The sequence below is a fragment of the Mustela nigripes genome, chromosome 16 (genome assembly GCF_022355385.1).
Source record: "Mustela nigripes isolate SB6536 chromosome 16, MUSNIG.SB6536, whole genome shotgun sequence".
NCBI classification, from domain to species: Eukaryota; Metazoa; Chordata; class Mammalia; order Carnivora; family Mustelidae; genus Mustela; species Mustela nigripes.
Genome location: NC_081572.1, coordinates 26,344,217 through 26,368,215, shown reverse-complemented (window position 1 = coordinate 26,368,215; position 23,999 = coordinate 26,344,217). Strand labels below are relative to the sequence as shown.

The 23,999-nt window shown below is 43.0% G+C and overlaps 1 protein-coding gene across 1 annotated transcript in view; it reads left to right on the top strand.

The window, feature by feature from the left end:
* The window catches only part of CA10 (carbonic anhydrase 10), a 503,136-nt gene that overhangs the window by 392,342 nt on the left and 86,795 nt on the right, over positions 1–23,999 (top strand). The window contains exon 4 of the mRNA XM_059379334.1: positions 4,338–4,523. Within this exon, the coding sequence (XP_059235317.1) occupies positions 4,338–4,523 (186 nt within the window). The remainder of the gene's footprint in view (positions 1–4,337; positions 4,524–23,999) is intronic.

The window sequence follows — 23,999 nt, the reverse complement described above, 5'->3', positions numbered from 1 at the left end:
TTTCCACAGTTTGGCGACCATGGCTATTGCTGCTATAAACATTGGGGAACAGATGCCCTTCTTTTCACTGCATCTGTAGTGCAATGGCAGGGTCATAGGGAAGTTGTATTTTTAATTTCTTGAGGAATCTCCACACTGTTCTCCAAAGAGGCTGCACCAACTTGCATTCCCACCAACAGTGTAAGAGGATTCCCCTTTCTCCACGTCCTCTCCAACACACGTTGTTTCCTGTCTTGCTAATTTTGGCCATTCTAACTAGTGTAAGGTGGTATCTCAATGTGGTTTTAATTTGAATTTCCCTGAGGGCTAGTGATGATGAACATTTTTTTGTGTGTCTGATAGCCATTTGTATGTCTTCATTGGAGAAGTGTCTGTTCATGTCTTCTGCCCATTTTCTGACATGATTATCTGTTTTGTGTGTGTTGAGTTTAAGAAGTTCTTTATAGATCCTGGATATCAACCTTTTGTCTGTACTGTCATTTGCAAATATCTTCTCCCATTCCGTGGGTTGCCTCTTTGTTTTCTTGACTGTTTCCTTTGCTGTGCAGAAGCTTTTGATCTTGATGAAGTCCTGAGAGTTCATTTTCCTTTTGTTTCCTTTGCCTTTGGAGAGATGTCTTGAAAGAAGTTGCTGTGGCTGATGTCAAAGAGGTTACTGCCTCTGTTCTCCTCTAGGATTTTGATAGATTCCTGCCTCAATTAATGATTTATATATTAATCTATAATAAATATATAATAATAATACAATTTTATATTAATGTTACACATAACATATTATAAATAATAGTATATATTTATATACACAAACTCATATATATATATACATGTATGTGAAAAATCACTCATCTGATTAGACAGACACATATATAAAATGATCTTGTTAAAATATGGGTATAGATAGTCATACATATATGTTATAGTATATATAGTTGTAAGAATATATATATCAAAATATTAGTGATGATCATTGGGTTATTGTGGAATTGTGGCTGATTTTTATTTCCTTGAGCCTCTCTATATCTTTCTAACCATATATAATACCTGTATATTATCTTAATAATTACAAAAAGTAAATTTTACTTAACAATAAATGCAATGTCAAACACAAACCTATCTCTAACCATTTTACTGCCAAGAAACTCATGTGTTGGGATGTAAAGAAAAGACAAGGCCTCATGATCTCATACTGATTATGCATTTATTTGAGACTGGAGGCATGCACACTTTGGGATTATCTGGTTGCAAAGAATAGATAGCTTGAGAAAAATGTTAATTTATTGGTAAGATGTAAAGCATATGAGAAAATGCAGCTCAGACCTCATAAAGAAGATGTGAAGGATTTCTGAAGGTCAAGTAGCTGTTCTCTCTCTGCCAGTGCACGGTTTCCTCTGTCACTGCTGGCACATCTGCTTCTCTCTGGTCTGACTTCCAGCTACCCAGCAGGCTGCATCTCTGGACTCCATGTGACTTTCCAGTTCAGGTACTCAACAGTGCCAGGCCCTCAACAGAGCTTCTGTTGCTAATTCCAGATTCAGGAGGGGGAAGATTAATCACCTAGTGTATATGTTAGCTTTTGCTTTATTACAAACTACCTCCAATACTTAGGGACTTAAAACCCCAATTATTTAGCTTCCAAGTCTGTGTGTCTGTGGGCAGTTCTTCTGGTCCAGGCCAGTCTAAATTGACCTCAGCTGGGCCAGTCAGTTGGCAGGCCAGCCATGCGGTAGTCAGTATGTGATGACTTCTCCTTGGATGACTCTCATCAGTGTTGTATCATCCCCCAGCAGGCTAGCCCTTGTTGACGTGGTCTCAAGTTTCCCAGAAGGAGAGAGCACAGATGTCATATTCGATATTGGCCAAAGCAAGTGAAAAGTCCAGCCCAGAGTCAGGAGGGAGAGAAGCAGACCTCTATCTTGATGGAAGCGGCTACAGAATCATGTTGTAAAGAATGCAGTTACAGGGAGGGGAAGAATTCTGGCCATTTTTGCAATCTGCTCTTTAATCTACCAAGCACCCAGGCTGACATGAGTTCCATCTTGTAGCTACAGAACATTTACATATTTCCACATGGCCCCAGGGATTGAGGCAGCCAGGGAGAGAGAGACTGGAGATTTGTGCATAAGTTTTCCACTGTTTCACCCTGTAAGTGATACTGGCTGTGTCCTCTCTCCTCTCATGGCCAAGATCAGTCACATGGGCTCCACCTTACAGCAAAATGGCAGAATCATGAGTCAATGGAGTATTTAGTGGGCATTACTGTCTCTGCCACAGTGAGCCATCTACAGACATATTTGATTATTCACAAAACTAGTGTCCGAAAAGTGGAGGGGCAGATAAGGATAGCGCTAGCGAGAAAATATTTAAAAACATGACGAAGGAATATCAGACATTACATAAAGCCATTAAGGAATCCCTAAGGCAGAAGGCTGGGCCCAAAAGAGTCAGAGTAAGTAGGAAGAAAATCCAAGTATCTCAGCCTCTGAGAATCCAGAAGCATTCCATTCAGACCTATTCAATGTCTCCTTTAATCTTCTGTTTTGCCCCAAGAGCTAAGTCAACCCAGGAGACGAAGGCAGTGGAGTCAAGGGTAGGAATTGGGGTTCTAGGATCAAGGCTTGAGAGGTCCTAAGTCAAGAAAATAAAGCTGAATATCAAGTTCAAAGAGAAAAGAAGGAAAGGGAGCATCAAGCAGTAAAGTCAGCAGTTGAGAGGCTGAAGCAAGATGGAATCAGGAGTGAGGAAGGGAAATGGGAAACTTGGATCCATCTCTTTAGCATAGCACTGAATCCCTGAGCTCTGAGAAGGGGGTCAGAGCTCAGATTCTTTTTTTTTTTTTAAGATTGTATTTATTTATTTGATAAACAGAGATCACAAGTAGCAGGCAGTGGGTGGGAGGAGGGGCAGGTTCCCTGCTGGGCAGAGAGCCCGATTCGGGACTCAATCCCAGGACCCTGAGATCGTGACCTGAGTTGAAGGCAGAGGCTTTAACCCACTGAGCCACCCAGGCACCCCCCAGAGCTCACATTCTGCACAGCCTCTGGTAGCAGGGGCAAGAGAGGGACCTAACAAAGGCACATGGGACTGCACACTTGAGACTTTGGACCAAAGCCTTCGGTCTCCCATGACAGCTCGCTCCTGTTCGCCCATTTTGGCTTCCTTGTTTCTCATTTGGTCTTTGTAGCATCTCTTGCTTTCTCCAATTTCTCACACCTGAGATTTTAACTTTTACAGTGTCTCTATACATTCCAAGTACTTAAGGTTAGAAGGGCAAGTTGTTTTTTTAAGTTTTTATTTTAATTCCAGGATAGTTAACATACAGGTTAGTATTAGTTTCAGGTGTGCAATAGAGTGATTCAACCATCCCACACATCACCTGTTGTTCATGGTGACAAGCATACTCCTTAATCCCCATCACCTTTTTCACCCATCCCCCTCCGGTGACCATCAGTTTGCTCTCTAGAGTTAAAATTCTGTCTCGTGATTTGTCTCTTTCTCTTTTTTCTTCCTTTGCTCATTTGTTTTATTTCTTAAATTCCACATATAAGGGAAATCGTATTTATCTTTCTCTGAGTGACTTGTTTTGCTTAGCCTGATACTCCATAGCTCCAACCATGTTGCTGCAAATGGAAAAATTCCATTCTTTTTTATGGCTGAGTAATATCCCCCCCCCCCACTGTGTGTGTGTGTGTGTGTGTGTGTGTGTGTGTGTGTGTGTGTGTGTCTTCTTTATCCATTTATCTATCAATGCTATCAATGGATACTTGGACTGCTTCCCAACTTTGGCTCTTGTAAATATTGCTGCTAAGAACAAAGGGTTGCCTATGTGCCTTTGCATCAGTGTTTTTGTATTCTTTGGGTAAATATCCAGTAGTGTGATTGCTGGATCAAAGGGTAATTTTTTTTTTAACTCTTTGAGAATACTCCATACTGTTTTTCCAGAATGGCTGGCCCAGTTTGCCTTCCCACTGACAGTGCACAAGTGTTCCTCTTTCTCCACATCCTTGCCAACACCTGTTGTTAAGAGGAACAAGTGACTTTTTCTAAGGTGCAATGTTCAAAATATTAATCACAATTGCTGAGGTCTCCTTTGAATCCCTACCTCAAATTCCTACATGATCATGTGATCGTAAATGTGGTTTATGCCTCTCGGAAAGTACCACATAAGCCAGGTAGGGCAGGCATGCCCTCCAAGCACTGCTACTCCCCGTTTCATATAGAGATTTAGCCTAATGGTTGCCCATCAAGAGGAGGCAAAAGGCATTTGTTTAAGCACCATGCTGGGTTTGGTGAGACACAGAAAGAGAACCTTGCTTGACATATTGTGCATTGTGTTGCAGGTCAGTGGGACCATGTACAACACTGGAAGACATGTGTCCCTGCGCCTGGACAAGGAGCACTTGGTTAACATATCAGGAGGACCCATGACATACAGCCACCGGCTGGAGGAGATCCGACTACACTTTGGGAGTGAGGATAGCCAAGGGTCGGAGCACCTTCTCAACGGACAAGCCTTCTCTGGGGAGGTATGTGGGGCTGTTGAAGTCCTAAAGTTGAGTGCCAATTAATAAGGCTTGGTGCCTATTTATACCCAAGGTGGGATAACAGATGGAAAGCTTTCTTTTAAATCTGTGAAATGAGAAGGTCAGTGCCTCCTTTCTCCATCTGTCTTTTTGCAAGTTGACTAGAAGTCTATAAACTGTGCTTCCAGGTTTTTCTAGGGAAGGCCACAGTGGAACTGGGTATTTCCTTCTGAGACATTGGCACAGCTCTCATGACTCACACCCTACAGTGGTCTCTGGAGCATTATTTTAACCCCAAACCCTCACTTTTCTTGCATACCTTCACTTAGACCTCCCTGGACCATCAGCCTCTCATAGAAGGGTATAGGCTCCATAATTCTTCCTTCTGGCAGAATGGGTCATATTTGCACAAAACTATAACTTACTGTGAAACAAATGTCAGGCAACTAAATGGTCTGCCTGACTTTCTACAGATTGGAAATGTCACTGTATGTCACCATTAATGGTGAGTATCACTGTGTGCCACAATCAACCCAGATAGGATTCAGACCATAGCAGTGAGCCAAAATGGCTTCAATTATAGGATGAGAGCTATGGTTTAAATAGATACCATCCGGGTTCTGACCCTTGACAAGCACGGTCTAGTTAATTTGTCCTCTTACACTTGATGGTGGTTATCAACCAGGAGTCCAGGGTGCTTACATGCTAAATAGCCAGTAACTGTGTTTCTCTTTAAAAGTCCTCAGTAACTGATATCAACAAAGCTGTGAAATAACAGAAGTATGTATCTCACGATGGACCTGGTCTTTTTAATTTTTTTTTTTTTCAGTCAACATCGTGTTTAAACCTGGCATTGTTTTTAATACTCATACTATACTCGTAGGCGAGTTTAGGGACCCTAATGGAAAAACTCCCTAGAGTTGCAGTTTCTGGGCTAGAGTATAGAGCAGGGAAGATGATGAAAGCAGGGCAAAAGTCCATGAATTGAGAGTGACCAGGGATTACCAGTCTGAATTAAGGACTATTCTAAATTAGATAAACACTTCCTTTATAAATACATATTATTTCAATATTTGTAAGTATTTTATTTGTTGGCTTACTTGCTCATTTCTTTGCTTTTCTCCCTCACTGAACTGTTACATTCTTCTCCTTATCGTAATGTTGCCTCCGACTAAAAATTAATTTATTAATGAATTTATTCAATGAATGAGTGAAAAAAATGTGGATGGTTACTTGGCTAAAATCTTTACTTTGTAGAGTTCCTTAGAATTGCCTTTTCTTCAATGTGTAATAAAGGGTGCATTGTAATTTGTATAGGAACTACAATTTTAGAGTAAATGAGTCTCTCCAAAATCCTTCAGGGAAACATATAACAAGTTGATCTCTCAAAGTATTAATTTTCCTAGACATACCCAGACTGCAGGTATCAGGCACTCCAAGGAATCTGCATTTTTAAAGCCCCCAGGAGAGTCTGTTGACTAGGTTTGTGAAACACTCACTCCACCAGCACATTATTAAGTGCTCTCAATGAATAGAGCCTCTAAACAGAGTTGCAAGTGAGAATTAACTGGGGACCGTTGTCAAAATATTTACATTTGAATCCTTCCCTAAAGCAATTGAATCAGGGCCTCAGGGAGTGGAGTCCAGCTCTGCACACTTGTAGAAATTCTGGTGAGTGACCACTGGGCCACTTCTAGCCCTAGCTCTGCTGGAATTATCCCAGTTTTCTAAACAATGAGAACTTAATCAACCAAACCATATTGCACAAGCATTAAAAAGGGCACCCGGGTGTCATTGCAAATGGCAAAGCTGGGGGTGCTGTCTACAGGGATGGGATCTGGGGAATAGCTTCCCAAGAAGGCAAGCCAGAGCCTTGGCCTCAGCACAAGAACTCTCACACTTTGTCGTGGGCAGATGACATCAGCTATGTCATATTTCTTTCCCAGCCCCTCGGTATGGAGTGGCTTCTGAACTGGTGTGGGTTTAGGTGCAAGAAATCAAAATGCTAGAAGCACTCAAATAATGTCACGTGGCTAAGTATTAGCCTTTGAGATATTTAAGAGTTTAGTGACCAAGAAAAGTTTGGCACCTTCTCTGTGGCATGAGGGAAAAGAGCTAGGGTCCATGGATGGAAGTCCTAGACGGATGAAGTTCAGCAAAATAAATAATGTGTTCTAACAGTGAGAGCTATCCATTGCTGGAATGAGTTTGCCTCTGAAAATAGCGAATTCCCATCACTGGAATTATTAAGCATGGAATGGAATTTGAGGACTTCATAAGAATAACTCACCTCATATCCTCATGAGCAAGGAAAGCACCTTCTAGTGCTAAAATCCCATGCAATCCATGATTTCCTGCTAGAAAATGTCTCCCAACCAGATTCCACTGAATGTTAGCCCCAGTTAGAGAACATACAGCCCATCCTGTAGATCGGTGTCTTGTTTTTATTTTGTGTTCTCCTCAAAGCCACCTTTGGTCTCTGTTTTTTGGCTATCCTCTGAGAGCACCTAAGTAGACACTTCTAGCAACAGAGCGTGTGTTTATTTTGTTGACAATGAATAATCACATCGCCATCTGTCCCATCTATCATCGCTGATCGTGATAAGTCAATTAATGCCAGGCATTTTCCTTGGCACAGTGCAACAGTCGTTATCTCAAGAGCTGTAGATTAATTGCAGTCTTGTCTAGTGAGGTTATTGTAATTGATGGTAATCATTTGCTTTGTTTTATAAAGCTGCGTGGATGTACGACACAGTCTGCAACCACATTTTTTTTTTAATTATTCATGTCCTACATGGAGCACTCCTGGAAGCCTTGTTGGGGGTCGGTGATAAATGAGTATATTCAGGGATTCAAATATCTCCATTTTTTTCAAGAAGGGAAAACGAACCATTCTTAATAAGGAAGACCCTTTGCCTGCTAATCGTGTCTAACTGGTTAGATTCATGTCCTTTAGTAGGGTATTTACGAAAAAAAAACAAATGCATTAACCAGGCAGAAGATAATATTTGAAAAGAATCATGGGGATGGATGAAGTTCCAATAGTGAGGCTAGACAAAAAAAAATAAGTTTTCTTATTGAGGGGAGGTTGGAAAGATTCATTTTGAACACTTTCTTGAAGTTCTTTCAGAAGGCCCAAGGGAGGGTATATACTGAGACTCATGCCCGCCATTTTGTAGGAAACCTCTGCCAGGTCCTCCTGTTCGTGCCATCCATCTTCCTATGCCTCTGGTCCTCCTGCTGTGTGCTGAGCTCCACAGCCCTGCATAGCAGACAGTCTACTGAGGGACACATATATTTAAAATACAGTGTCACATGGCTTATATTTGAGGATGCTTCTGGAAGAGGCTTATGAAGTAGGTCTCTTGGGACTGTTTTAAATAGAGGACAGATGGATGCCTGTGTGGCCGGGCACAGTTGCTGCTCTCACTAGGTGAGCTAGGTGAGCTAGGAACATGAGCCTTCCCAGGCTCAGCCTCTCAAGTCTCTAAGTCTGCTCACACACATCTGAGCCAGGAACCGGTCCACAGCTATGGCCATGAATGTGGATAAGATTGTTTCCTTTAAAGGGGGGGAACAAGAGTCATATTTATTTATGTGTTTGGCAGCTTGTTTGTTGGCTTACCTATTTATTTAGTGGCTCTGAACCAGGAAAGGAAAAATAATTATCTCCATGCAAATAACTGAGAAGTGCAGAAAATGCAGGCCCTGTCCCTTTCCAGGAGTCAGTTACATGCATACTTTAGAGACCAGCTGTGCTGAAGCCGCACAAATTTGGAGGCATACGCAACACCGAATGGTTCCGAAGTGTGCTAGAGTCTGAAAAGCGCCGAGGAGCACATCACGGAGAACCAGGGCCCCACTAGGCACCAAACAGCTCTGGAGGGAGGTACTCAGGCAATGTAATTAGTGCTTTGCCGGGAGGCTGGGACCTCCTTGTAGAGCTGTTCATTGGCACAAGTGGAGTTTTGAAGGGGAATGAGAATTGGGATGTTTAAGAATAACAGGGACATGGTTGTACATATGGAAGAGCTCCCTGAGAGCCATGGTAATGGTGTTCCCTTTGTCCTGAATGCCAGCTTTCTCTCTCTCCCTCATTCCCACACAGCCTCTCATCCCCAACCCAAGAGCTTTCCAAGCCTCCTTCCCTCCTCCCAGACAGTGACTCCCAGAGAATCCTCCATATTCACCAATTTAGTGGTCCACAAGCTATAGCCTGTGGACCAAATTCAGTCAAGTAGCTATACATGGTTTACATATTTAAAGGATTTTTTCTCCCAAAGAAGAATGTGCAACAGAGACCCTGTGTGGCCTGCCAAAGCTGAAACAGTTGCAAAATATCTGATCTTTTACACAGAAATGTTGCTGACCCCAATCTATTAAATTGTTCATCACTGTAGATTTTATAACTGCTTACTCTCAGTTCTCTTGGAAATGGAGTTCTTTGTTGATAGAGATTTTATTTTGATCATCGCTGTATTCCTAGCCCTTTGTACATTGTCGAACACATGAGGGCAGAGTCATAAGTGTTTACAGAATGAAAGAATAAATCATCTTCCTATGCCCCTTAAAGACAGGGACTCTTTTTACTACTCATCTTTGTATACCATACACCTAGCACAGTACCCAACATTCTGTAAGTGCTTAATTGTGGAATTCAAAACTTAAAGGAATCAAAACTTAAAGGCTTTTTTCCTGGAATTTTGGGTGTGTTGTATTCATTGACTACACCAGGAATATGCAACTTCCTTTAAATTGAAGGTGGAGGGTTTCGATAAAGGCTGTCCGAAGCACTGAGTTCTGTTAGAAACTGGAAAAGAGACAGAGTGGTTTAGTTCACAGCTACCATGAAGGCATGTTCTGCGCTTTCTTTGAGAAAGGATTATACTTTGAGAGATTCAAAATTTATTAACAGGGCCCTAACCCAGCCCTATCCTCAGTGTGGTAAAGAACACAAAATGATTGAACAATTAAGTGTCACCTTGGAGGAGCAAGGCAGAGACTTGAGTCAATTACTCTGCAGCCCAATCCAGAACTTGCCCGGCTCATCCACAGGTGGTTATGGAGTCTCACTGCTAACATCTGGCCCCTGTTGACGTGCTTCCTGATTTGCTTTTCATTCATTCCCTCCTTCATTCATTCAGCTAACAAATATTGAGTGCCTACCATATGCTCCAGTGAAGAAAATAGATAAAAGTCCTTCTTGTATGGTGCTTGCAGTCAAGTGAAAATGGACAAATAAAAAATAATAAACATAATAAATGAGTCCATGCACGTGATAAGTTAGAAGAGGATCAATGCTATGAGGGAAAAGTAGAGTCAAGAAGGACCAGAGCATGAGGAGTGGAGGTAATGAGTTACAATGGTAAGCAGGGTGGTCCGTGTAAGCTGTATTGAGACGATGCCATCTGTGAGGTTGCCATAGAGATGTCTAGGGGAAGGAGGTTCCAGGCAGTAGGTAACAGCTGGTACCATGGCTTTGAAGTGGGGGAAAGCTATGAGTGTTCTAGGAAGAGGGAGAGGAGCGTGAGCGCAGGGTAAGTGAGAGGGCATGAGAAGTCAGGGAGGAAAGAGGGAGTGGGGCCAGTGCACATCAGGTCATCTTTTCCTTTGTATGGACTTTGTATGGGCTTTGTATGGACTTTGGCCATTATTCTCAATGAATTCCAAAGCACAACACAAATTCTCCCATTTAATCACCCAACACTAGCTCAGTGAAGTTACCTCTTAATATTGTCTCCCTCTGAACCTGGAGAAACTAAGGCTCAAGACCAAGCAGACAGTAAATGATCGAGATTGGGCTTAGCTCAGGTCTTCTGATTCATAACATTGCTTAAACAAGCCAAGCTTTACCTACCCATAAACCCCAGAGTAGTGACTGCTCACCTACTCTGGGTCTTAGCCCCAGGGGGATTTCAAAGATCTGTAGACCATGGCGAAGACCCTGACTTCCCAGAATGTCAGCTCCCAGAAGTCATAGAGTAGGTTATACTTTTTTTTTTTTAAGATTTCATTTATTTACTTGACAGATAGAGATCACAGGCAGGCAGAGAGGCAGGCAGAGAGAGTGGGGGAAGCAGGCTCCCTGCCAAGCAGAGAGAACGATGCGGGGCTCGATCCCAGGACCCTGGGATCATGACATGAGCCAAAGGCAAAGACCCCAACCCACCAAGCCACCCAGATGCCCCTAGGTTGTACATGTGATAGGCACCTGACAGATATTACTGAATGAAAAGATTGAATGAGCAAATGAAGATAACTTAAAAGATGACAACTTTAAGAGTGCCTAAATTATGCCCAGTCTATCATGAATTCAGTTTTATCATTGTAATGGCAAACCTATAAAGTTAGTGTCAATATCAACAGAAGTTCTACATATGTTAAGTCATTCACAAATGCAGAGTAAGTGAATTCTTCAGAGTCCCTGGGAGGAGGAATGGATCAGTGGATAGCCAACATGCTAGAAAAATTCATGTAGATTCCTCATTTCAGGCCCTGGAATTACTCCCAGGATCAGACCAGGGAATTTATCTTTGCCAGTGCTAGAAGCCAAAGGTCTGGATCCCAGGAGCCATTCCCACTCAGAGTTAGAAAACTGGCCTTCAAGAAGCAAAGCAAACAGAAGTCGGAAGCCCAAATGGTGGTAGGACCTATTATGATGATGCCAGCAAGTAGATGAAGACTGTGATCTAAGACTCTAGGGAGTCTTGCCTTTGGACATTCTTATAATTACTTCTGGGAAGGGACAACCCAATCAAGTCAGCAGCTTCCTGGATTGCTAGTTTTAGATGGACACCATGGGGCAGCCAAGGAGAGAAACACTGCAGTTAAAGACAACTTGCTGAGGTCAACTCATTATCCCATGGGCTCCCATTCCAACCTGCAGCACACCTCTGACCTGGTCCTGCCAGGATGCCATTATGACAGCCACCATGGTCTTCTACTGGACTCTAATCTTCTCCCTGGTGTTCCGTCTAAAGCAGGGAAGGAGGTATTATATTACAAAGACATTAATGTAAAAGATTACATTTTTTACATTTTTACATTTATTATATTATTATTTATTACATTGTTACATTTATTATATTATTTTAAATTTTTACATTTATTATATTACAAAGACATTAATGTAAAAGACATTACCTGGGACTTGATCAAGGTTCAGCCTAGAACATAATGGTCACCATGGAGACCATCAGTGTTTGGTTTTACAAGTGTCAAATGTGGTCTTTCTTTATTTAGTAACCAATAACATTGCAATTAAGGAGGGTACTGGACCCGACATTTCTACCAATGAGGTGTACTTTTTACACTCCTTTCCAAAGCCACAGGAATAAAATCAGCTGGAAAAGAAAGATGTGAAGTAAGAGTGACCCATTCACTACTACTATGACCACTGTCAAGAGTTCACAAAATTTGCAGAGGTACCACCAAAGATCACATCTCCTACTTCAAGGGATAGACCTGCTATTGAAAAGAATGAGTCTGCTGAAAGCCTCCGTCTGAAGTGTTAAAATTGGAGGTCCCATGGAGGTCACCTCTTCCAAACCACTTACTGTACAATAGAAAAATCAGATGACAGAGAGGATAAGAGCACTGCCCAAAGTCACTGAGAGTCAGTGGCAGAATTAGGACCCAAACTTAAGTTTCTGGCGCCCTAGTTTGAGATTTAAAATTTTTCAGATAAAAATGTAAATTATGTACAATCCCAAGATTCAGCAAGCCCTTTGAGTCCATTGGTTTAGTTGCCCCACAGAGCAGGTGTAGTCTGATAATCAGATTCCCTAGCTTAGTGAGCAGAGCCCATCACAAGAACATTTATGCAGACAGCCTCAAAGAGGCAGAGATGTGGACAGATTACTTTCCAAACATGAGCATTCAGCAGCAGCCCTGCGGAGAGGGTTCTAGAAATCACCAAATCACCCCCAACAAAAATACCATCCATGTGAGAAATTTAATAGTGCCTGATTGCAAGAAATGTAGAAATGAAAGACTGGGGGTGCCTGGGTGGCTCAGTGGATTAAAGCCTCTGCCTTCAGCTCAGGTCATGATCCCAGGGTCCTGGGATTGAGCCCCACATTGGGCTCTCTGCTCAGCAGCGAGCCTGCTTCTCCCCTCTCACTCTGCCTGCCTCTCTGCCTACTTGTGATCTCTCTCTGTCAAATAAATAAAATCTTCAAAAAAAAAATAAATGAAAGACTGGAAGACTAAAATAGAAAGCAAAATTCCTGAAAGACCCTTTGGTTGGTCTTAATATGAAAAGGCAATCATGAGGACTTGAGAACAGAAGCCATGCTTTTCTACAGTTTGAATCCCCCCTTCCGCCCACACTCCCCCATAAACATCTACAACAGCTTCGTAATATTAAATATAAGTAATCTAGATAATAATATTGAAAAATTAAATCATGAGATGTCTAGCCATTCCATGGATGTGCTGCCATACAATTCAAAATAAAGCCGTTTAAAACCCTCAGATTCATTTGCTCTGACATATCGATAAACTTTTGCTGAAACAAAGCTAATCATCTCAATGGTGCTGACTTAATTGCTCGCCAGTTGACGGATAATAAACAGACCTGAGGATTAAAATATGAACTAATTACTGTACTCAATTCCATTTACTTGATTTCATGTTCCATTAATTTTTTGCATCATTTCTGGTGGAAGCCTTAGATTTATGGTTACCCTGAATGAATTATACCAGTTAGTTGCCTGTGGCATGCTCGTGTTCAGAATTGGTTGGAAAGGGCAGAATTCTGGGCAGTAAATATTTAGCCGAAGCAGCCTAGGATATAGTAAGTGAAGGTAATTATCCGTCCCCAAATACCAGCCAGAGTCAGCTTCTATAAATCTATCCCCATCTCAGCAGTAAAAGGGCAACACTAGGATGGCTCTCATGATTATTCATTGGATCAGCTTGGTAGAGGCCATTTCCAAGAGCAGCAGTTGCTTGGCCCGGAAGAGGGCTGCAGAGCAGCAGGGGCAAGCACACCATGGGGAAGGGACAGTGGCCTGGGAGTCAGATACTTGTGGTCCTGGATGGAGGCTAACGTTTTTTCTTCAAAGATCTGCCTTTAACACGCCGTTCTGACACCTAGCTGTGTGATCTCAGGAAGGTCAAAACGGGACAGATCACTTGGCCTTCCCTACCCTTTTAAAACTCTGATCTGAGTTTAATAATACCGGTCCCATAGACGTAATTGGTTGATTGTGTATTGAGAAAAAGCATTCCTGTGATAGGGCTTCTTAAGCTATAAAGTGCTGTGCCAGTCATCTGGTCCAAAGTCTTTGCAGAGAGGACTTATAAAGATAATCATAATGTGCCAAAATAGTTGCTACCATCGGCTTTCATTTATCGAGCATGTCCTATGACCCGGTTCATAGTTCATATTTCTTCTCACACCCAGGGCTCACAATGAACCTGTGAGCTAACACTTGAAAGCACCATTTTTACAAAAAGGAAAACAAAAAAAAGAGAAATTAAGGAACCAGCTTCAGTCACATGGTCCATTTGGGGAAGAGTGGGGATTTGAACCCAGGTCTCTAGCTTCAGCTATGCAAAGTTAGGGCACCTAACTAGTTCTGCTTTTAAATAGCTGCTTGATCACAGGTTAAGCTCCTTCTCTCTAATCACAAGTGCCCTGTGTGTCACCTGAGAGGATGCTACACCAGCCTCAGGATTAACTTGCACTTTTTCTGGCTATAAAGGGAGACAGGAGCAAGGGGAAATATTCACTTCCAACTTCCATGCACCTGCTGAGGACTGTAGATCCATCCACCTGCCCCTCTCAGATGGACAGTAATTGGGACGTTACATACAGATGCACAGTGATTTTTTTTTCTTGCACATCTTTGAAACACAATAAACAAGGTATTGCTTATCTGTAAATTCATTTCTGTACAAACACATCTGTTTCCCTCTGCAAAGCGTGGGAAGCCTTATTCCTTAGTCTCAGAGGTGGCTTGGGCAAATGTATTTTCTTATAGTGGATCTGTTTGCTGACCTAGACATTTCTGGATTAAGACTTAAACATGGACCCTGCAGGAGCTCTTTGGCAAAGTGAGCGTAGCCAAGAGGTTTTAGATCACACTCCTGGCCAGAAAAAAGGGGAAGGCCCAGCGATCACCAGATACCTGCCCCAGAACTTGGCCCCCTGCTCCAAGGTTTTCAAAGCAAATAGCAGTGTCTCCTTCGGGAAAGACTATTGTGGAGGACCCAAAGAGCCACCCAGAAAAACTATTGTTTCTGTGAGGTCCTTGGTGGGGATCACACATTTCCTGTTGCACCTGACTGTCAAGGGCTGATATATTTCCGTGCCCCAGGTGATGAGCTAGGACCTACTTATGTGAGCAGTGGTTAATCTCAGAGTTTAAAATTGCCAGAGTTATTCATTCCTATGTTTGAATCTGGCTTTGTCACACACACCTATGACCTTGGGCAAGTTACTCAACCCACTTGTCCCTCAGTTTCCTTATTGATGAGAATAACAGCAATGGCCATCCGTGGGACTCCCCTCCCCAGCTTTATTGAGGTAGAGTTTACCTACAAGAAAGTCAGCAGTTTTAACTGTACAAGTCAATATATCTTCGTAAGTACATAGTCATGTAACCACTGCTACAGCTATGATCTCAAACTCTTTCATCACCACAAAAGGTGGCCTCATGTCCCTCAGAGGTCAGTCCCCTGATCCCTGGAAACCACTGATGTGCTCTCCCTGTAGTTTTGCTTTTTTCAAATTTCAATGGACTCATACAGCACGTAGTCTTTTTTTTTATTTTTTTCAATTTAATTTTATTTTTTCAGTATTCCAAGTTTCATTGTTTATGCACCATACCCATGCTCCATGGAATATGTGCCCTCCTTTATACCCACCACCAGGCTCATCCATCCTCCCACCACCCTCCCTCCAAAACCCTGTTTGTTTCTCAGAGTCCACAGTCTCTCATGGTTCGTCTCCCCCTCCTACTTCCCCCAACTCACTTCTCTTCTGCATCTCCCAATGTCCTCCATGTAATTCCTTATGTTCCACAAGTAAGTGAAACCATATAATAATTGACTCTCTTTGCTTAACTTACTTCACTCAGCATAGTCTCCTCCAGTCCTGTCCATGTTGATATAAAAGTGGGGTGTTTATCCTTTCTGATGGAGGCAGAATATGCCATTGTATATATGGAGCATATCTTATTTATCCATTCATCTGTTGAAGGTCATCTTGGCTCTTCCCACATTTTGGTGATTGTGGCCATTGCTGCTCTGAACATTAGGGTACAGATGGCCCTTCTTTTCACTACATCTATATCTTTGGGATAAATACCTGGTACTGCAATTGCAGGGTCATAGGGTAGCTCTATTTTTTTTAAGATTTTATTTATTTATTTGATAGAGATCACAAGTAGTCAGAGAGGCAGGCAGGAAGAGAAGAGGAAGCAGGCTCCCCGCTGAGCAGAGAGCCTGATGTGGGGCTTGATCCCAGGACCCTGAGACCATGACCTGAGCCGAAGGCAGAGGCTTTAACCCACTGAGCCACCCAGGCACCCTGGGGTAGCTCTATTTTTAATTTCTTAAGCAATCTCCACACTATTTTCCAAGGTGGCTGCACCAACTTGCATTCCCACCAACAGTGTAACAGGGTTCCCCTTTCTCCACATCCTCTCCAACATTTGTGGTTTCTTGCCTTGTTAATTTTCACCATTCTAACTGGTGTAAGGTAGTATCTCAATGCGGTTTTGATTTGAATCTCCCTGATGGCTAATGATGATGAACATTTTTTCATGTGTCTATTAGCCATGTATATGTCTTCTTTGGAGAAGTGTCTGTTCATGTCTTCTGCCCATTTTTTGATGTGAATATCTGTTTTTTGAGTGTTGAGTTTGAGGAGTTCTTTATAGATCTTGGATATCAGCCCTTTGTCTGTAGTGTCATTTGCAAATATCTTCTCCCATTCTGTGGGTTGCCTCTTTGCTTAACTTTATTGTTTAAATGATCTACATTTAAATTAACCGTTTTCGGGTGCCTGGTGGCTCAGTGGGTTAAGCCGCTGCCTTCTGCTCAGGTCATGATCTCAGGGTCCTGGGATCGAGTCCTGAATCGGGCTCTCTGCTCATCAGGGAGCCTGCTTCCTCCTCTCTCTCTCTCTGCCTGCCTCTCTGCCTACTTGTGATCTCTCTCTGTCAAATAAATAAATAAAATCTTTTAAAAAAATAAATTAATTAACCATTTTCCTTTGGCATACAGTTCTCTGAACTTTTGCATGTACAGATTTGCATAACCATCATCATAATTAGGATACAGAACCATTCTACCCTGTAGGGTTGTTTTCAGGATTAAGAGTACTGGTATATGTAAGGTGCCCAGAACAGTGTCTGGTGTGCAGTGAGTGCTCAGAAATAGTAGCATTTATTGGCAACAGTATGCTTCTTCGAGGTCCATCTGTCAAGGTCAACATTTCTACCCTCTGTCCCCATCTAAGAATCCAGAGTGGCATCCGTGCAGCAGGTGAAATGCCTACATTTCACCTTTTCTGATTGCTGATTTCTTATTGGTATCAATACTCCCTAGAAGAGGGCTGCACATGTGCCACCCACTGGCCAAGGTGTTTGTCCTCAGAACTGCACCTCCTTCTAGTCATCAAAGGACCCCATGCAGACCAGTCCCGCCCCTACCAACACCAGGATGGCAGTGTGGGGGGAAAGCATTCAGCAGGAGCATGTGCAAGGAAATACAATCCCCATCCTGGCCTCTGGGAGCGCCCTTCCCCTGATAAGGGCTCCTTCATTCTTGCAAAGGTCACCAGCAAGTACAGCATTTTCTCATGCTCTGTGTCTGAGACAAAACCTTGAGCTATCTAAGTAGGATGATCGAATTCTTCTAAGGTGGTCTAGACTGAATAGAATGATCACATGCACCTAGGGCGGTCAAGATTGAAGCAGGTTGCTCCTGAAATAGCACCTCCTTTTCTCTCAAAAATGCCTCACTTTGTACAATGAATCATTGGGTCCCCCTGTGTCTATAAGACCTTGGGCAAGCTGCTTAACCTCTCTGGATCTCCCTCCTATAGCCCAGAAAATTAGAGGACTGGAGTACCTCAATTAAAGCCCTTCCAGCACCAAGGGGCTGAGAGAAGTAAAATCTTCCTGCATAATTTTATCATCACATATAAACGTGGACTGAGGGGTTTGTTGTGCTGTGTGGAGGGTTAGAAACATGGATCTCCCATAAAAATCTTTGTGCTACATTGGAGAGCTTCTCCCAAAGATTAAGTATATACTCTATAATTGGCCACCATTGTTATGTCCTTCAAGGTAAAAGCTTGGGAAATTAAGACATTTGATGTGACACCAAAAATTAAAGCTGAGCTTCTTCTGCTGACTTGGATATGTCACCTTCACTTGTTATAATGCCTGAAATATTGAGCCTCCTCCTTGTGTCCCTGTTACAGTGGCCACAGTACTAACAGAGTTAGCACACACGCACACATTCTACAAGGCTTCGGTCCTTCAGCTCCCTCCCAGGTAAAATATTCCTGTGGTTACTAGGGTATTTTACTAGAAACCAGAGGTTCCCCTCGAACCATGTTGCTTTGTGTATTTTAATTACAATTTAAGTGATTTCTCTACACGGAGCACCCCCAGGAAGAAACCCCAGGAATTATCATTATCCTCCACTTAGGCTTTGTTTCAATTCCGGTCTTTAGAGAGCCAGAACAGCAAGAAGATTCTGTCACCGTAAACCCCTCTGTAAATCCCTATTGGTGTCAGCATTTAGCCCTCTTTGCCATCAAACAAAAGGGAGAGGGTTTCTGTTCCAAAAGGCAGGCTTTGCTTTTTAAAGCCTCGGGGGGCATCCAAACACTCAGTCCCACCAAGCTCTGGTGCTGTTTCTGGAATATTCATTTAGCTTGATTTACATTATTTTAATTTTCTTAGGGGTGTCTTTACTAGCTGGAGGGTGATTTTTTCCCCCTTAATTAAAGAACGAGTTGATGCCAAAGCACACAGAACAAAGCAAGCCCCTTCATACCCTGTCTCACTTGTCACTTTTTCTTGTTCTCGCTTTTGGATACTTTTCAGCAACCTGCATTCTCAAACTGGAAATGGGATGGAATGACAGGGGATGAGGCCCCCATCTCTCAATAGAACGAACCAACCCTTGGTTTCAATTCTTTTAATTTCCGGGAGCAGATGATGGTTTGGAGGAGGATCAGGTAGTGTTCTCTCTATCTCTTAGACAGAAAAGCTGTATCATCAGCAAGGGCCGTTCAACAAAACTCCATGCAGTTGAGCCAAGAATGGCTCCAGCCTAGGGCTGTTCAGTGAACATCCCAGCCACAGTCCTCATGAAGTTTAGGTCCCTAAGGACGTCTTAAGTGGTGTGCTTTGGGATGCAAGTCTTAGGAATTCCTTTAAGCTAAGTGAAGCCACCAAAGCAATCCATGGAAAGCCTCTGGGGTATGTCATAGGACTCAAGGTCACCTGGGCCAGTGAAGAGACTGGAACCCCGAAGAGAAACAAGGTCATAACCCTGGGAACTACTCCAACTCCACTTCTTTCACATGGCTGCTTTATTCTCATTCTCTCTATCAGCTGTCTTTTTCTTGCAATTCTTTGTGTCCATGCAGGGAATACATGACCCCTCTTAGGCTCCCAAGTTTATGCCCTCTTGGATCAAGACCACCCTGGCCTGGCTGGCTGGCTGGCTCTTCATCCCAATTCCAAATTCTCCAGAGGAGAGGTTTGATTTTTTTCCAACCTAGATCTGATGTCCTCTCTGACCCAAGCATCTATGCATGTGAGGTGGCGTCATATAGATAAACAGGTCCGGGAGGACCCTTCCCCAGTGGGAAGGAGAGCAATTACATGGAGTAAGCAGTCACTGTAAGCCATCTGGATGCCCCCCAAAATGTTGACTGTGGTGGAAAACGAAGTTTTTTCCTGCTCAGCCCAACAAAATCCACATGATATATTGGACGCGAATCTTGAGGTTGGAGAAGGCTTTTGGATATGAGCAAGATCTTGAAAGAAACATATGAATGTGGCAGAAATAGGATAAGAGTATCCCAGACAAATAGAATAGCACCTGTTAATAGAAAGAATAAAGGTAGTCAATCCATGGCATACTCTCAAAGAATTTAGCATCTTGTGATTTTCACAACAATTTCACCCATCGTGGGGACATCAGTGGCACATCACAGCCATGTCACTCATCTTCCTGGCTGCTGACACTGCTTTTCCCTCTCTTCCCTTTCTGCCAGTACATAAATGGGGTGGGCTCAAAAAAGTTTCCCAGGGATTGGCGTCAAGCAAACCCCCTTTCACATGCCAGCTCTGCCACTTCCTGTGTGCCCTTCAAAAATATTTAGGCACCTCCAAGATGAGAAAAATGATAGTAACAATATCAACCTCAGAGGGTTTGTTGTTTGGATAAAATAAGGCATTTTGAGATGAAGAGCCTCAGCACTGTGTCTGGCACGGAGGGGATGTCAAGAATGTTTATTTCCAGCACCTTCCCTCTCTATCTGTTGTCTTCTCCAGAAATGGGCTGATGAGATGTCTTGGGTAAAAACACACAGACTTGGAAGGGATGTGATCTAACATTGGAACAGAAGAGTTAAAATAACGACTCTTCCCCACCCATCCAAAGAGGGAACATTTCTAAAATAATTAGTGGACCTTTACATGTGTTCTCACCTCTTGCCTGTCAGTTTCCAGAACTCAGAGCAAGAAGAGGAAGAATTGTTTGTATTGTTCACAGTTGTTCATTGGCTTGGAGCCACTTTCACTCACTTGGTATTAAGCCTGTCGAATGAGCATCCAGTGGGGCTGATCATTCGAGCTCCCTGTTGCCCACCTCAGTCGGGAACCATCTTATCTGGGCACAGATGATTAGTATATGACAACTGTATCTAATCTCTGTCCCTTCCATGGCACTGAAACAACCCAAGGAATTATTCTGTCCCTTGTGTTGACTTAATTTCTTAAAAGCCCCAGGTGTAGGACGTTCTCCAAAATCCTTTGGAATTTCAAAGTCCAGGATATCCCCACTGGGATAGTTTTCTCATTATTAGTGTTCTAGAAAATGCGAACAGGTGAGAAACACACAGCTTTTTTGGGCAGGGGCTGAGCTTGATCAACATTGAAGGTTATATTATTTAATTTGGGTGCTCGATTTAATTAAAAGAAAAGTTCATTTACAGTAGACCTTTAATATTGAAGGTGCATTTTTTTTCATACTGGCATATATTCAATTTCTTTTTTAAAAGAAAAAAAAAAGAATGTTTGCTTGAGTTAAGAGCTGGGGATCAGGGTTAAATTTGCAAAACCAACTACTTCCCTAGCTATGCAGTATGATTTGCTTCGGTGCAAATACATGTTTATCCCTTAAGCTTACTTGAGTCCCTGTTGATTTTGGGGCCACATTTACAAAACATTTCTACCAGGAAATAATGGCCAACGAGTTCAGAAAAATAATCCAACAAGGAAGAAAATATTCTTGCATCACACGGTTTGACAAAGTCCGATTGGTATGTTTAATAACTTCCTCATCAAGTAAACAGAAAATCACTAATTCAAAATAGTGAAAAACCCAAAAACTCTGTGTCGTGAATTATATTTATTCATCATAGACACATATTGGGGTTTTTACTGTGAAAAATTTTCCCAGCCTCTGGGTTCCAATATGAATAATGAACAATCCATGTCCTTGAGGAGTTTCCATTCTAGCAAGGAGACATTTAGTGTTTCTCACCAAGTTCCATGGTAAGAGATGGCACTGCTTGAGGTGGGAATACACAGACCCATGGGCAGGGGATTATGGGCACTTCTGGATTGCTTGGACTTAACGCTTGCTCTACTGCTGGTACTAGCCCTTGGCAAGTTATTTCCCAGGTCTCTGCCTCAGCTTCTTCATCTTTAAAATGGGAATAATAATGGCACCAAACTACGCCTCACTGATTCACCTTCTGTCCTGATTTGTTGGCCATTTCAGAGAGACGTCTATTCGAGACTTACTTCCCCTTCTCTGACCACATGCATTCGCCTAAGCTTTGTGTTTTCTGAAAATTAATGCCACGTCAATATCCCCATCATCATAGAAAACCAGGATCTGAGAGATTTAGCAGAAATGGTATGATACAGAATAACATATGTCAGCTGCAGTTCTTGGTCTGCTTTCCTGGTCTTTCTGGGCACCCCTTCTCTGCCATTGCTGTGTGGCTGCTAACCGGTCAGCTGGTCTACCCCACTGGAATGCTTCAGAGAGGGCTGCGGAGGTTGGATATTGGCTGGGTGGGCAAAGGATAGACCAAAGAGATGGCCATCAAGGAAAGTGAAGAAATCCCAGATTTTATATTTTTCAGGAATACTGGAAACTTCCACGCAAAATGGCAGTTTCTCTCCCAAAGTAGCTTACTCATGCATAGGCTGGTGAGGAACACAATGCAGATGGCTCTTCCGTCACCAGCAAATGAAGAGGGAGAACAGAATTTGCTATTGCCTGAACAGTAGGCAGTGACTGAAGCAGGGAGAGAGGGGGTTCATTGCTGGCAAACATGGCAGTGGCAACTGTCAGGAAAACAAATATGTTAAAGAGGTGGAAATGAAAGAGTCATGCAGGCCTAGTGGCTTGTCACACAGGCCTCGTTAGCTAAAGAAAGTGCCCACGACCTGATTAGGCACAAGGGACTTCCTTCTCACCCAGTGCTTGAGTTCCAAATGATGGGATTACCTGCTCACTCCCTGGGTCTGGGGTCTATGGGGGTGTGTGTTGCAAGGTTTAAGGTGATGCAGAAAAAGAGACCAGGTTAAGCAGCTCAGAAGTACCAGCAATGAGCACATACTGCTTTTTAAATAAGAAGGTCAAGGTGGACATCATTGAAAAAATGGCATTGGAGCACAGCCTGAAAGGTGAGGGGACCGACTGTGAGCACAGGGAGCAGAAGAGAGTTCCCCCAGAGGGAGAAGCCAGTGCCAAGACCTAAGTACGGACTGTGCGTTTGGGGAACAGGGTGGTGGTCAGTGAGATGGAGCAGAGAGCCATCAGGTCAGAGGGGCAGAATGGGGGAAGGCGGATCATGCAGGTTTGGGGGACCAAGGTGAGGACTTTGGCTTTCCCTCTGGGTGAGAAAGGAGTCACCGGAACAGAGTGACATGGTCTGATGACACCAAGTTTGTTTGTGCATTAGAAGCTGTTTCCTTTCCCAGGAATGTTCTTCCTCCTGCCCTTTTCATGTCTGACTCCTTGTTACTCAGACCTCAGCCATAACTGTCCCTAACTACATGGTCACTCACGGTCACATCACCCTGTTTTCATTCTTGGCTCAGCATTTATCACTTACTGATAATCTCCCCCCAAGTACCTACTTATTTGTATATCTTCTAACTCCCTTCATCAGAAAGCAAGCTCTGCTAATTCCTCCCCTCTGGAGCATGGACAGGACTTACTGACCTGCTTTCCAAGAGAAAGAAATGGAAAGGGGGGGAAATGCGAGCTTTCCGGAGGAGTCGCCTGAACCAAATGGTGAAGGTTAGCATCACTAGAGATGCCATGTGGATGTCGGCTACTTCTGGAAGTGAGGAGAAAGATAGTTTACCTTTGCAGTGGCATCCAGAACTCCATTACTGGGGTATAATCATGCGATTCAGCAGAAATTGTATCCCCTGTCCTAGCAGGGGAACAGAATAGATACAGGATATGCTCTCAGACACACCCAAACTGAGGGACTTTCTATGAAATATCTGAGAAGCATTCTTCAAAAACACTCAACTCATGAAAAACAAGGAAAGACAGAAGAATTATCAGAGACTGTGGGGTGAGTAGTGAGGAGAAGGGACAACTATGTAAGATTGTTCCCAGGACAGAGAAAAGGTCAGAGGTGGAAAAAGGAGGGGGAAGCTGAAGACCGTCTCCGGTTCAGTTAACAATCTTGTGCCAATGTTCATTTCTTCATTTTGATACAAGTCCCACGGTCATGGAACACTAGCGGAAGACGGATGAGAAACATACACAAATTCTCTGGCCTGTTTTTAAAGCTCTTACATAAATATAAAATAATTTCAAAATAAAAAGGTTGCGGGGGTAAGCAAGTTCTGCAATATCAGGGACACTGTGGGTCTTTTTCACTGCTGTGCCCCGAACGTTTAGGATCGTAATGGGACCTCAGTAAATACCCATAAATCAATACAATGGACACTCAGCTCAGTAATAATCGTTTCAAAAGTGCACGAAGCAGTTCAAGTGCTTTGCAAGTCACTCTTCACGAAGAGAAGAGAATATTCTTATTATCCCATTCTGATTTTTAAATTGGGGGAAAGACTGTCCACTTCCTGGGTCATGGATGCAGAAAGTGACAGCTTAGCTCAAGATCCCTGGGAGCCGCTGTATGTGACCACGCCATTACTGGGCATCCCTGACCGGCAGCCAACTCTGTTCATAAAGATTTTCCAACTCAAAGGCTCCAAGACAAGAGAAACATCATTTAAA